Genomic DNA, 15,844 nt, shown 5'->3' with positions numbered 1-15,844 from the left:
GGCCTGACCTTGGTGCTCTCTGATGTCTTGATGTCTGCAAACAGGCCAAAGCATAAAGAGTCAGAAGTTGGGCTTTAGTGTTAAGTATAGAATTTTTTAAAAAAATGCAATGTCATAAACTTTTTGAAGTTATTGCTGACCCATCAGGTGCAAATAAGACACCTACACCAACAGGAAGCTGGTTCTTGCCTCTACCTTTGCCCCTTCCCCTTGCAGCAACTCCTACAACACTACCTCCCCTTACAACACCAGATCCCGTTGCAGCAGCACCTCCCCTTGCAGCACCACCTCCCCTTGTAGCAAAACTTCCCCTATCAAAACTAGAGCCTACCCTACCACCTCTTAATCCCCTGCTAATGTGAATCATCCTTCCACCTCTACCTAGTTGAGTAGTCATTGAGTGGTGGGTAGTAGATGGTGCAGCCTGAGAAGTTGTTGTATCTTTTGCAACTACAGGCTCCTTTATAATCCTCCCTCTAGGTTTCTTAGCAAGAGGAGAAGGGGCTTTCTTAGTGTCTTTCTCAGGTCACTTTCTTTTGTTATGTCCCTTTGTGAGGCATAGGGAGTAGGTCATTTCCACCCCATTCTTTGTAATGATTCCTGCCTTTAGGGGTTTTCAAAAGGATCCTTGATCCTGTTCTTCCTAGATCTCCCAGGTCCAATTTTAATTGGAGGTGGGTCAATTGGCATGGAGACCTTAGGCCAATGCCTTTCCCCTTCACTTGGGGGAACATATCTTAAACCATACAAACATACAATTAATACATTATACTAGACTATGCTATTAAGTGAACAGTTTTCAGGTACTTAGTTTAATACTTGCATAAGCTTTGAGGTAGGTGGCCTTGTGGTAGCATTGATCTACAAACTGCTCAACTTCTTGTCTTATGTAATAAATAGAAGCAACTGCATGGCAACATGGGATACCAAGCATGTCCCATTTCCTACTGGTGCAGCTCCTTGTTTCCAAATTCACTACTAGTTGGTCCAAGTAATAGCTCACATTGAATAGTGTTTCAGATGATGGCATGACCACACATTCAGCTGCCTTTTGCTTCTCAATGTCCAGCTTAGCTTGAATTCTTGGACATAGCATGGTTGTTGCTTTCATCATTGCCTGCCTCTTCACCACTAGTCTCTGCATCAAAGCTGACTTGATATCCTCCAGGCAGTAAAGAAAATGCTTTGCTCTGGCTTGTATAATGTAGCCATTGAAAGTCTCAGCAATGTTACTTATAATTGCATCTGTCTTTATTTCAGGGTTAAGGAAAGCCCCACAAAATAATTTGGGGTTGCGGGCTTTGAAATCATTCATAGCATTCATGTTCACTTGTCCTAGCTTCTCAAGGTTCTCATTGTAGTCAGCCATGCTATAAGCTTTAGTAACCCTCCAAAAGAGAAACTTCAATTCATCTCCCCTATGTGTGTTGTGCCAGTGTGCAAAGATTTGTCTTTCATAGTGCCTTTGCTCTGCATTTGGCAACACAGTTAAAACTCCATGCAAGATGCGCTGTACATCAATACAAGCTATACATGTTAAATGCATTTCCAGAAATAGGCAACTAAGCAACACATCATAATAGTGTATGTGTAGGCGTCGTTTGAAGTGCGCCTGCGTTAAGCATGTGTGAATATGCTTGGCACTCAAAGGAAGTGTGTAGGGAATATTTTAAGCCATCCCACACTTGAGCCCCACTGTTATCATACACTTAACCATGGTAGCGTCCAAAGGGAAGGAAGCCAGAGTAAAAGAGTAGCCAACAAGTTTTAGGAACTTGTAAACCGTCTCAGGGTGAAGGTTACACCCCTTAACGATCCAAGAGATTGTTAACTCCAATAGGTTTGGAACCATGACTGAAAGTTCGGGGATGAAGGTACAAATCCAACCTAAAAGAGACTGGATCTGCCCTAATAATAGGCCTCTACTTTATTCTTCTCGTATTCATGTGCGCTTTCCGACTAACATGCAATCAATATATTTACCCTAAACCTGTTTAATCTATGTTGGTTGAATATTAATGAAAAAACAAAAATATTATTGGCGATCACTTGAATTATAATCACATTAACCCTAAACAAGATTAAAAAATTATCGTATTAAGCTTGATTACAAGTACAAATTCCCTTCAAACATGCATAAAAGGCGTGATCAAGCAATAACAATAATATATATCAAGCAACATAATAATCATCATAATCATAATCATAATCATAAATAATAATAATAATAATAATAATAATAATAATAATAATAATAATAATAATAATAATAATAATAATAATAATTAATAATAATAATAATAATAATAATAATAATAATAATAGAAATAATAATAATAATAATAATAATAATAATAATAATAATAATAATAATAATAATAATAATAATAATAATAATAATAATAATAATAACAATCATAATTAAAATAATCATATTAAGGCATAATATTAATAGCAAGATCTTAGGCATGATACTAATAAGATTAATAACAAACCCTAGCATGTCACTAAAAATTAAAGATCAAAGCTTTAGCCCTAACATGATACTAACATGATATTAGGAAAGAAATAGGAAGCATTATAATAATCATACTTGATATTAGAAATATTAATTAACCCTAAACATGATACTATGAATCAATAAAACATCCTAACATGATACTAGGAATCAACAAAATAATCTAAGCATGATGTCTATATCAAAAGAGCAATAAAGCAATTAAATTACTTACTTTGATGCCTCGTATGTCTTTTTAATAACAAAATACACATGTTAGTAACTTCAAAGAAAATAATAATCAAACAATTAAATTAAATAATTGAAATAGGGATTTGGGACCAAACCCTCAGAAATATCAAACCTTTCACGTCTAGGGCGAAGACAACTTCGAACTTGGATAGGTGTTTCTAGAGCTAATAAGTGAGGAATTTTGTGAGAGGGAAGGTTTAGAAAAAGAAGAGAGAGAGAAATCTTCTAGCTTTTTAGAGAGAGAGATTGGAGAGAGAGATGATTGTTGTTAATGATTAAAAACAGGGGTGATACGACCCCTATTTATAGAAAAAATAGCACGGAAATCAAAAGAAAAGAGTTTGAGTCCTATTCGGAATAAAAGACCTCCTATCGCCAACGATAGGAGTTAGCGCCAGACGACAGGTATTGTCGCCAAGTGACAAACCTGTCGTTTGGCGCTAGGACAACTTTTTTGCGAATTTTGTTTTTATCATATCTTTTGATCCAGAAGTCCAAATAAGTCATATAATATGTCATTAGAAAGATCTTGAAGTCTAATTTCCAACCCAGAGAATCAGATTAAAATCTTTTATAGATAAAAAGATATGGTCGAAATAGTGGGACGGTATCAATTTTGGATAGAGTTTCGTATTCCATTCATATCTTTTTCGTTATAGCTCGGAATTAATATTATAATCTATCATTGGAAAGATAATTTCAATATCTATCCAACCATATAAGATTTAGATAAAAATTATGAGGAAAGAAAATAATATTTGACTGTCTTTGAACATCTTTAAATTCGAATAGAATTAGGATTTAAAAAAGGAAAGTTTTTAAAAAGGAAAGTTTTTATTTAATTCAAATTCTATGATCTTATCTTTTTAAAAAGGATAATTAAGATATTTTAGAAACTTATGGAAGTTTCTAATTAATCCTAATTAGTTTAGGAATAGGATTAAACCTTTGGACCCTCCACATGATCATTGGGTCGTAGGTAAAATCCGGTTTGGGCCCAATTTAGTATTTTGGCCATAACTTCCTCATTATTCATACAAATTTTTCCCTAGACCTAGGTGTATCTAGTACTACCTACACCCCTATCAAACTACACCGTTTTATTTAGTATTCCCAATCCCACTATGTATGCATGAGTATTACTCCAATGATAAACCATCGCTTTCCACCGCCGCAGTGAAGCCATTTCAACAAACAAATACAATAATTGTTCGAATAATTTGATCCAAAATTGACTATTTTTGTTGATTTGTTGTGGTAGTGACGATGATGAGGCAAAAGTAGTTGATATTTAAACATTTAATTTGCTTAATATAATTATATTTGTGTTTATTTAATTAAATAGTAGGGTTTATGATGGTTAATTTCATTTGGTTGAAGTTGTGATTTTGATTATGAGGTGTGTTTGACTTCCATGGGAGGTAGCTTGCTTTGAGGTTCCCCCTCGATTAAAGAAATTATTGATGAAATCATGAAATTCTAGAGTGAATATTGACTAAAATCTAGAAGTTATTTAGTGTAATTGAGGATTGTGGTAAATAATTGGATATGTTGTTACTCCCTCCATTCATGAATTCTTGTGATATGAGTATCATGAGAGAGAGAAATAATAAGCTTCATAAGGTAGCTATGGAGGAGTGTGTAACAACTCACCTGCACAGGACGGTGGTCATGGAGGTAGCTATGGTATTGAAGAAAAAGAGAAAAGTTACAGATGTGTTTTTCCTTTAATTTTTTCAATTTACTGATTTTTCCTTTTTTATTTTTAATAAAGATATATAGCTCTTACAAGTTAACGTATTTAACTTTATAAGTGAACATACAATATTTTGTAAATGAACATTTTTTAATAATGGTTATAAATAAACATGTAATTATTACATAATTGAACTTATAATGTTTTTCAAACGAACATATAATTATTTTTAATTGAATATTTTAATATTATTGTGAACTATTATTATAGAAAAATGTATTAAATTTATATATTTTGTACTTATTTTTAATTAATTTGTGGGGGTAATGGTAGATGTTCATGGAAAAAAATATTTATTTATTAGTTTCTTTCAAAAAAAATTCTTATCGTGATTAACATGTCTTTTTCAAATAAATTATTTGATTGGTAAATAAACAAGTTTCTAATGATTATTATTTAAAAAAAACAAGTATCTAAAGATTTAACATTTTCTTTTTTTAAGAACGTTTATTGTTGCATGTCAAATTTATTGTTTGGGAAATTTGTTCATCTATGTAATAATAAACGAACATTTTTTAATGTAGCTATGTCTTGGTAATTATTAGGTGTTTGATTTTCTATAATTTATTTTGATCGTATGATTTTTGGTTCATGAACATTGTATCATATTTTATTTTATAGCTAAGGTTAAATGTATTTCTTTATTGGTTTATTACTAAATTTGTAAATGAACATTTATTATATTGATAATGATTAATAAACAATACATAATATTGTATGAATTATGACATACAAAGTATAACTTGTTTCTCAAATATTCTAATATATATAGTTAGTGAAGGTTTAAATTTACATTTGTTAATGCTTAATCACCAATTCAAGTTGTTATGAATATTTAGTTTTTTGTTTATGAACATGTTGCTTTCCTATTATGAATATTATATATATACTGTGTATATATTTTCTTTTGAAGGACGTGATTTATAGTATTACTTAAGGAAAAAAGAAAGGTTTATGTCCTTCATAAAAATCAAAATGAAATTGTATATCACCAAAAAATGAACTATTGGGTAGTAATCCAGGCCAAATTCGAACAATTCAAGATAATTGTACTGTGTTATTGGTTTAAGTTGCTTGGCGACTCCGATCCATGCCTTCTTGATTTTTTTTTAATTTTTTTTTATGTTTGCCATCTTCATTTTTTCATGCTATTGCATGGTCTAATTTAATTTATCCACTATTCATAATAGACAAAAGCATATAAATCACTAGATTTGAACATGAATATATAAGTGTTGAATTGAATCAATTTTTATCTGCATATGAACATGGATGAGTATAACAATTGACATGATCAATATGAACATCTATTAATATATGAATGAATATATATTAATTTGGAAATAATCAACTATTTTTATGGAAACGAATATTTATTAATATATAAATGAACATACTTTGTATATTAGTTTTAAAATGATTGTGAAAGATAACGATCAATGAACATGAAATATATATATATACGTGAATAAAACCTTGAAGCTATCAATAAGGGATTGACCATATATTCATATGAGAAGAAACATATATTGAAATTTAAAATTGAAATGAACATGAAATACTGGGAAGAAGATGACACAAATATAAACTTTTATCAAAATGTTTATATGTAAAATTGTGAATAACTATATACTAATATGTAATTGAACATCTTACAATAAAAAAAATGAACATTCATCAAAATAATTTTCCACTCCAAACTTTGAAAAATAATTAACATTATTATGTGAATGACAGTATAATATATATAAATGCAAATTTTTCAAAATGAAAATGACCATTTGTCCAAAAAAAAAAATCACTACAAACTAATTATTAATGCTCCCTCCGTTTTTAAATAATTGCTCCATTTCTATTTTTTGCACTATTCATTTGTCCTACTTTGACTAATGTTTGTGATTTATACATAAGAAAAAATATAGTCTTGTGGGTACTTGTTGGAATCATCTCAATGAATAGATTATTAATTTTCAATTGTTATAATTTATACTTATTGATAATTAAAGATATTAGTGATCAAAGATTAGCATCGGCATGCGTGTCCAAGAGAAATGGAGCAAGTATTTAAAAACGGAGGGAGTACTACTATTTCTTTCGCTCAGTAAAAAAATTGAAGAATGTACTGGTTTAATTTACTAGTTTTTGAACAAAAAAAAAATACTAAAACAACAGTATGATACTTACAATGATACATTTACCTATTTTGATGTTTTGATTATGTTTCTAAAATACAATCGCAACAAAAAAAATTAATAAAACTATACTTTTTTTTTTGTTCCAAATTTGAACAAACAACTTATTCTTTCTAATTTTGTCTTGTTTTGTTAAATTTCATAGTGATAGAAAGATTTCTTGTTATAATATTGTAATAATTTTGCAATTAAAGTTTTTTATGAGAGAGAAAGCGGAAGAGAAATGATGTAAAGAGAGAATGGGTGAGGAGAGAGAATGTGCAGAGAAATTGAAATGAATAACTGAAAAATGGTGATTTTTTTTTTAAAAAGTATTGTAATAGTTGTTGTGTAGTGGGTACTATGGCGCATCGTTTAGGACTTAGGAGGGGATGTCGGTATAGGTGCCTAGTCTTGGGTCTAGGGATAAACTACTACACTATTCATCGGAATTGGGCATATAATATATCGTTGAAAAGGTATTTTCAAGCCCCATCCAACTACACCATTATTGGACCCTTATCATGGACCAAACTAAACTGGACTAAATGTTTTTCATAAATAGAGTAAGAAAAGAAATATTTTTGAAAAATAAAAGAAGCATATTTTAATAAAAACATCTACATCACTAGACTTTTCACACTTTCACCACGTTCGATAATCAAATGACGTGAAAGGTATTTATCACTGGGTTTGGTTTTGGGGAGACACATTTGGGTGTCTACAGAAGCCCCCACTTTGACTGAGTTTGGAGAAACTTATGTTTCGAAACCAAAAGTCAAAGTAACGATAGGGACGGAGAATGATTCAGAACGTTCTGCGATCCCAAATCATTTTTGTAACGCTGATACCTGCAAACTAGCGTTAGTTAAAATAGATAAGAGAGTTAAGAAATGCGTATCTTGTACTGTCGAGCACACGTCACTGTAGTAACCGATTTGTGACGATCTTCCTCAAGCTAAGGGATACCACCTGAAGACTGCTACGCTTGTAACTACCTCCAAATTTTGCTGTGATAATCTTCCACAAGCTAGGTGATGCGTTCCATTTATGGCACTCTTAGGGTAGGTTTTCTTCATATTTTTATGCTCGTCTTTAGTCTTTATGTCGTGTTTTTAGGTAATAATGCTCGAATTGCGTGTTTGTGTGTAAGTTTAGGAAAATGCGTGCTTTTAATGGTTTTGTTATTATTTTATTCATTTCTCGGATTTTTCTCTTTCTTCTCCGTTCCTTTGACTTGTTTTGTAGGTGTGTCGAGTATCTTGGATTTAATCATCAAGGAGGGAACTCAAGCGCATTCAAGGAATTCAATGGAGCCGAGTTTGAGAAGCCAAGCATGCAAGTCAAGCAACCAAGCAAGCTCCGTGACCTCGAGCAACAAAGCAGCAGCCTTGAGTAACCACGCAACGCAACAGCACACTCGAGCAGCCACGCACCCAGAGCCGCGGGCGCGGGCCACGCAGCTGCAGGCGCGGGTTGCTGCAGCCCAAAACCACTATTTTGAGCAATAACTTGCTGTGGGAGCGAGCGCGGGCGCGGCCTCGGGCTGATCTGTTCCAGCTTTTCTCCTCCGCGGGCGCGGCCGATTTCTCTGCGGGCGCGGCTTTCTGGGTTTTATTCGCGATTTAACTTCTTTTCTTCATTTGTATATATATTGTACGGCCTTCTTTATTCTGGATTCATGTAATTCTTTAGTTTTAGAATAGTTTCTCTCTCCTCTAATAAGGATTAGGTTAGTTTAGGAGTCTCTCTCTCTAGATTAGGAGTAGTTTTAGAGAGAGAAAGTGAAGGATTTCAATGGTGATTGAGAGATTGAAGATACAAGGGTGACAATTGTATTGAAGATCTTCTCTATTATCAATGAGCATTCTTAACTCTATCTCACCTTATTGATTTGTTTAATTTCATGTTTGTGTGGTTTAATTTTGATGTTTGACTCTTAATTAGTGTAGTTGTTCTTGATATATTGTTGATTCTTGATTTCTATAGTTGTTAGTTGATAGATGATGATTCTTGAATAGTTGTTTGGCTAGGAATTGGGTTAAACTTGTATGATTGATTCATTGTGATTAATTTGGGAATTGTATTGATTGATTGTTGAGATTAAAGTGATTAATGAAGGTTTGAATGTGTGTAATTTGATTAGGCCTTGAGAATTATGCTAGATTGCATTGTAATTGCTAATGACACGAACAATTGATTTAGGAATTGCAATTATCGATTGGTTTGGTTGTGATTCTCTTAGTTTGTTATTCATAGTGAACCCTAGCTTAACAATTACGAGATAGCTCTTTGATTCCAATTGATTGCTCTTATCATTAGTCTTCACAACCTTTAATTGGCATGATCTTCCCAAGTTGTTGCAATTGACATGATTACTTGTTGATTCCTGTTTCTAGTGTTTTATTTCCTTGGTTATTTGTTTTGTTAGTTGTTAGTATTCTCTATTTATCTTTGGCTTTGACTTAGCTTAGGCACCCAAATCGAAAGCATTTGAACATTACGTTCCTTTGGGTTCGACCCTTGACTTTCCTTTATACTCGTATTTAGGTTTGTTAAGTATTTATAAATTTAGTTTGACCGAGGGAAGATTAGATAACAACCTAGTTTTCCCCTCGTCACTAGGGAACACTATCGAAGATTGCTCTGCTTGAAACGATCTTCTACCGCTTTGTGACCATATTTCACAAGCTAGGGAACACGATCGAAGATAAATTCGCTTGAAATCACCTCCTGCTTTTGACAACCTTCCACATCCTAGGGAACGCCGTCGAAGATATCTTCGCTTGAAGCCAACCTCTATTTTCCTGACAACCTTCCACATCTTAGGGAACGACGTCTATCAATGCTGCTACATCTCGAGCTTTTTCTTGAATCATGGTGACAACCTTCCCAATCATAGAGAATGTCGTCGAAGACCGCCTCATCACGAACTGTTCTTCTCAAATCTAGGTGACAACCTCAACAATCTTAGTGAACGCTGTCGAAAACTGCCCATCTCATGCTATCTTCTCAAATCTAGGTGACAACCTCCACAATCTTAGCAAACGTCATCGAAGACCGCCCATCTCGTGTCATCTTCTCAAATCTAGGTGACAACTTCCACAATCTTAGCGAACGTCGTCGAAGACCGCCCATCTCGTGCTATCTTCTCAAATCTAGGTGACAAACTCCACGATCTTTGCGAACGTCATCGAAGATCGCCCATCTCGTGCTATCGTCTCAAATCTAGGTGACACCTCCTCAATTTTAGCGAAAGTCTTCGAAGATAACTTCGCTTGAAGTCATCCTTAGTTTTCCGAGACAACCCTCCGCAAGCTAGGGAACGCCATCAAAGATAACTTCGCTTGAAGTCACCCTTAGCTTTCTGACAACTTTCCTCATCCTAGGGAACGTTGTCGAAGATAACTTCACTTGAAGTCATCCTTAGTCGTTGCGATAATATTCCGAAGAAAATTACCAAAGACCAACGCTTGTCGATCCTTAAAGCTCACTTGAACTTTGCCGCTGTGATATTTGCTAAAATTTCCGCGGTGCCAGTACGTCGGCGCATTTTGCTACTTGTGAACCATTACGTCGTTGCTTTTTGCTCCTTGTGAACCATTACATCAGTGCCTTCTGCTGCTCATGAACCATTATGTCGGTGCCTTCAGCTACTTATGAACCATTATATTGATGCCTTTGCAATGAGCCAATGTTTAGGCGCTTTAAGCTAAGTGAGACGATCTTTTATCAGGTCGATCACCTATTGTGATTGTAATCGAGCCGATTACTTAATCATGTCAAATTTCTTATAGGGGCTAACTAGCGTACCAAGGAACCCAAAATTGCTGCATAAGGTCCACATAGTCATTTATGAGGGCCACATATTCTGTCGCCGCACCAATGCACGCTTGAACATACTATCACCAGGAATTATCTTTGTCACCAGGCGAAGAAGGTCAGCACCAAACGACAAGTTTTTCGTTTGGCGATAGAGTCAAGTTTTTAAACTGACAAGTTTTAAAACTGACAAGTTTTTCCTTCTTCATTTCTACTACTGCTGTTGTTCGTTGCTCGGTTTCTTTCTGAACCTTCAACTTGGTCGTTTCCTTTCAACCAAATCTTGCTCAAATCTTTCCTCTTATCTTGGAAGAATTTCATGCGTTTATATTTGCAGTTTTTCAAAAAATCCGGGAACATTATTGCTCGCTTGCTCTTTGGAAGTGATAGCTTCCTATACCTTGAAACTCTGTTGAAAACTCTATTCTTAAGGATTTTACCGAGTCTGAGGTGCTTGATCAAAATATGGATGTGCTCACTGCGATCAGGCCGACTTTAGTTGATTTGCTAAGCCATTTGCGTCCTTTTGCTTCAAATCTTTTGTACCTGCATTTATATTTTGGACTATAGGACTTTTCTCATCTTTTCTTTTTTTAGGGTTAACCTAAGGCTTAGTGTTGCTTGACTCATTGCATAATTATACTCAATGTGTTTTTAACACATATGACTTATCATGACTCGACTCAAAGCGTTTTGACATACATGGCTTCAAGGTGTAAACTTGACTTAATGATGACTCACTTAGTGTGACTCGTGTGTGCAAAGTGTTGACTCATAACTCAATGTGTGACTTGAAAACTAAAAAAAAAACAAAAATTTCCGTCATTTTTGTAGAGGGTACCAACTTTCTCCCGAAAAAGAAAGACGCGAAAAAGAAAGAAGCGAAGTTTTTAAAGGTGCATGTTGATTGAGCGTTAACAAATGTATGTGTCGATGTCGTATCTTAGGGTGTGAAGATTGTAACATCCTAGGTTATCTCCATTATTAATTTTGGATGGGAGTATTTAGGTAACTTAGGCATGGAGGCTAAGCACTTCATACTTCAAGATTCAATGATGAGTGATTTTGATATAATAAAGCTTACTTCAATGTTGTGTCGAGATTTCATGACAAAGGAACCTAAGAGGAGGATTATTTGTCTATGTATTTGTGATGTGAGTAAAAGTGACACTAAAGCTCGGCTGCAAAGGCTAAGTGTATGGAAAAAGATATTATTTTAAGAAGAGTCAAATGATAGTGACTCTTAGGCTAGGTAAGCTAATGATGTAGGGATCAAGCCCCCAAGTCTAGCTCTAAATGGATAGGGATGAGCATTGGATTCCCTTGATGTGATCAATTATGAACGTAAATATGAATGCATTTTTTCATTACGGTAACACCTCGATGTGAGGTTGCCTACGTATCCTATAGGAATCAGGCCGAACGTAGCTCTAGCCGAACCTTGCACAAGTATGTGTGTACCTCAAAGAGGCCTTTTAAGGGTTGTAACTTGGTTACGCTAAAGGTTGAAGAAGAAAGGGATAAAGGCTCAAGACCCTAGATAAGCCCCCCAAGGTGTGCAACCTTGCTTTTGAATCTTTGTATTATTATGCTTGAAGTTTCTCACTTTTGAGCTCTTTCTTTGTTTATTTTTGCTCTCTTTTTTTTGCTTTTGAATTTTTTTTATTTTGAACCTTTTTTTATAATTGTGGGCAATCCCGATTATTCGGTCTATCACTCACTTGGCATTCATGTTTCTCAGGCACGGTATCAAGCACTCGATAAGAAACGCAATCTGAGACGTGTTCATATCAAAGACATGCTCATGTCAATGACATTGGAACACTTGCCCTTTTGTACACCTTTATTATATTTTTTTTGCTTTTTTTTTTGCCATTTTAATCTCTTGAAATCACTCAAGCTTTTGAAATCGTATAAGTTGCACACCATCCCATCCCAAGTTTAGGTAAATGTGGGTCGAAGAAATAAAGGTCTATCGTTATACGAGGCTCAAAGTGGTTTATCAAGAAAGGATTACATATTTGAAGGGTGAAAGGAGATATGATGTGTGTTGAAGCTTAAAGGTTTTGATGATGATGAACTTAAACTAAAGCAAACACAACTCATAAAAGTTTATTAGTGTTTGATTAGTACAGGTAAAGTAGACTTTGGTGGTGGAAGAGTAACCCAAGCTAAGAAAACATGAAGAGGCCTTTGAAGAAAAGTTAGTCAAAATAGAAGAAGAGTTCTCTAACAAGAACTAAGCTCCTTAACAGGAATGTTCCCTAACAAGAACTTGGAGACATCTAGCTGAAGACAGTAAGTTCTGAAAAGAACTTAGTCTGCGAAGTTCCAATTGAAGACTGGAGCATAAGTGACAGCAGGAACTTGTTCCTGGTCTGCGTGAAGCCCAAGTAATCCACTTACAGAAATGCGGCACAACAATAATTATTTAGTTAAGATTTTATCTTCTAGATTTATTGTTAAATATGTTAAGTAAATATACATGAAACCTATTAGAAGCATGACAAGTTGCTTGGCAAGTTCAATTAAAACGGAAAAGATAAAAGATAGATTTTAATTTAAGATTTTCTAATTGATTTTATTTTTTAAAGTCCGTTTAACAAAAATATATTATTCTTTTTGTTAAATCTTTCTTTATCTTATTTTTCCGAAAAGATTTTATTCAAAATGATTTACATAAAACTATGTTTTGAGATTCAGTTAAATTAACTTATTTATCTTTTGAAAAACCCTACTTACTATACGAGTTAATCTTGTATAAATAGTAGAGTTCTCATTTCATAAGTTTGGGTGAGTTTATGTGTGAAGAAATCTCAGAGCTTAATTTGTGTAAGTTTGCCAAGCTATTAGTTTCGAATTTTGTGCATTGCTTGCCTAACATATATTAGGTGTTCTATATTCTATATTGGTTGGGTTATTGGGTGTGTGTGTGAAATTTATATTGCATACAGGTGTGTGAGCTTTGAGTGAAAAGCTATGAGGTATTACTATAGTTGTACGAGTGAATCTAATTGTGGAACTTGGGCTGGGTAGGATAAGGTCCTACTGTGTAGCAAGTTCAATCTGGAACTTGTGAGTAAAGGTCTGTTTGATAATAGGTTGTAACTTGGTGTTTGCCCTATTATAGTGAATTGGTTTGGTTTGGAAATCCCTTAGAAGGGTCGAGGTTTTATTTCCAGTTGGGCCCTGTAAGGTTTCCTCGTAAAATCCTGTGTGCATTGCAAAGTTCATTTATATTCTGTTTTATATTTTGCAAAAGTAGTCACTAGGAACTCACATATAATTCACCCCCCTCTTGTAGTGTTTGTTTCAACTAACAATTGGTATCAGAGCAAGGTTCTCACGTGTAAGCAGATAACTTTGCTGAGTAAGTTCTTGAGGAGAGATGAAATACAAGGAGAAACTTAAAGAAGGGTATGCTACGCAACGTCCACTTATGTTCAATGGTAAGTTTTACACCTACTGGAAGAACAGAATGGAAATCTTTATCAAGGCTGAAAATTACCAGGTTTGGCGTGTAATTGAAGCTAGTGATTTTGAGGTAACTTCAACCAATGATAAAAACGAGGTAGTTCCTAAACTTATTTCTGATTATGATAAAGAGGATTATCAGAAACTTGAATTGAATGCTTTAGCTATAAATTATTTACACTATGGACTTGGACCTCATGAACATAATCGTACATGGGGTGCAAGTCTGCTAAACAGATTTGGGATCTATTGGAGGTAACTCATGAAGGTACAATTGAGGTAAAACGTTCTAAAATCTATCTATTGATGTCTAGATATGAATGGTTTGAAATGCAGTCAAAGGAAACCATAGAAGAAATTTTCACTAGGTTTAATGATATAATTAATGAACTGAGTTCCTTTGGCAGGCATATTCCTATTGGTGAACCGGCTAGAAAGATCTTGAGAAGCCTACCACAAGATGAATGCTAGAGATCCAAAGTTACTGCAATGCAGGAAGCAAAGGATTTCACCAAGTTCAATATGGAACAGCTAGCAGGATCGTTGATGACTCATGAACTACACCTGAGTTCCAACACTGAAAGTTCCAAGAACAAAAGCCTTGTTCTAAAGGCTCAAGATTCAGAGGACTCATAAGTTGATGAAGAATAGATGGCAATGGTAGTTAAAAGATTTTAAAAGATGATGAATAACAGGAAGTTTGATAGGAACAAGAAGTTCACAAATTCTAGAGACACTACCTGTTTCAACTGTGGGAAAAAAGATCATTTCATTAAGGACTGTCCACTTAAGGAAGGAAAGACTAAAGGAAAGGAGAAATCCAAGGAGTCTAGGGTCTATAAGCCATACTTCACTAAGAACAATGTGAAGAAGGCAATGCTAGCTGCCTAGGGAGACACAAATTTTGAAGAGGAAGAAGACTAACGTCGCGAAGAAAATGTGCATCTATGTTTAATGGCCAAAACTGATGAAAAGGCCAAACTGAAGGAACTCGAGGCTGAGGTATGGTTTTCTCAAAATGAATTAAGACATTTTTCTAAGGAGAAACTAATATGTGTTGTTTTAGATATTAAAGAGGAACTTAAAGAATTACATAGGAAATAACAAAAGTATCCTTTGTTGATTTGATATTCACATTTCATTGTTTAAATTTGTAGCTTTGCAATTTTGGAAAATAAATAAATTCAAGAAAAAAAATATATATGATCTTGTTATAATAAATATAGTACATTTTTTTGACACACCATGGTACATTTCTTTCAAAAAAAATATCCATATATCACAAATTATGTTAATAATTTAAGTTTATAATTGTTAATATGTTTTTTTTTTGGAAGGATATGATACATCAAATCTTCTATTACACAACCCTAAGATATTATTACAGTATTATATACGTAAAGATTTGTTTCTTAAATATAATTTTTTTTCAAAGAAAAAAATACCAGGAGATGACACGTGTCATTGCTGATGTGTCTTTTAGTAAATAGTTATTAACTGATTGATTTATATCAATTTTTAAAAAAATTTTTTAACATATTAGTAATATAAGGTATTAATCCAATTTTTTTTAAAAGGAATTAATGGTTAAAATAATACATTTGCAACCGTGTCATGAGAAATGTTACATTTAAAATAAAATAGAGGAAGTAAATAATAGTGGATCATTACCAAATAATTAAGAAAGTGTCGCAATTATTATGAAACGACTTTAAAGGAAAGTGTTGCAATTACTACAAAATGGAGAGAGTATGAATTTTTAAAGACTTAGGTGTAAATGCCAAATATTGATATATCAAAAATCGAATGTGAAAATATATCAAAAAATTATATAAAATGTCCAGAAATTTGTTTATAAACCTAAATTTTAAA

The 15,844-nt window shown here is 33.7% G+C and overlaps 1 protein-coding gene across 1 annotated transcript in view; it reads right to left on the bottom strand.

Moving 5' to 3' along the window:
* Nucleotides 1–606: 606 nt before the first annotated feature.
* The window catches only part of LOC145632730 (uncharacterized), a 41,032-nt gene continuing 25,794 nt past the window's right edge, over nucleotides 607–15,844 (bottom strand). The window contains exons 2-3 of the mRNA XM_081685072.1: nucleotides 870–1,510; nucleotides 607–736 (exon numbers count right to left, since the gene is read on the bottom strand). Of these exons, the coding sequence (XP_081541198.1) occupies nucleotides 607–736; nucleotides 870–1,510 (771 nt within the window). The remainder of the gene's footprint in view (nucleotides 737–869; nucleotides 1,511–15,844) is intronic.

Source organism: Chenopodium album, chromosome 5 (genome assembly GCF_948465745.1).
Source record: "Chenopodium album chromosome 5, dcCheAlbu1.1, whole genome shotgun sequence".
Lineage (NCBI taxonomy): Eukaryota > Viridiplantae > Streptophyta > Magnoliopsida > Caryophyllales > Amaranthaceae > Chenopodium > Chenopodium album.
The sequence above is the reverse complement of the archived record's forward strand: the minus strand, read 5'-3'. Positions and strand labels throughout refer to the sequence as shown.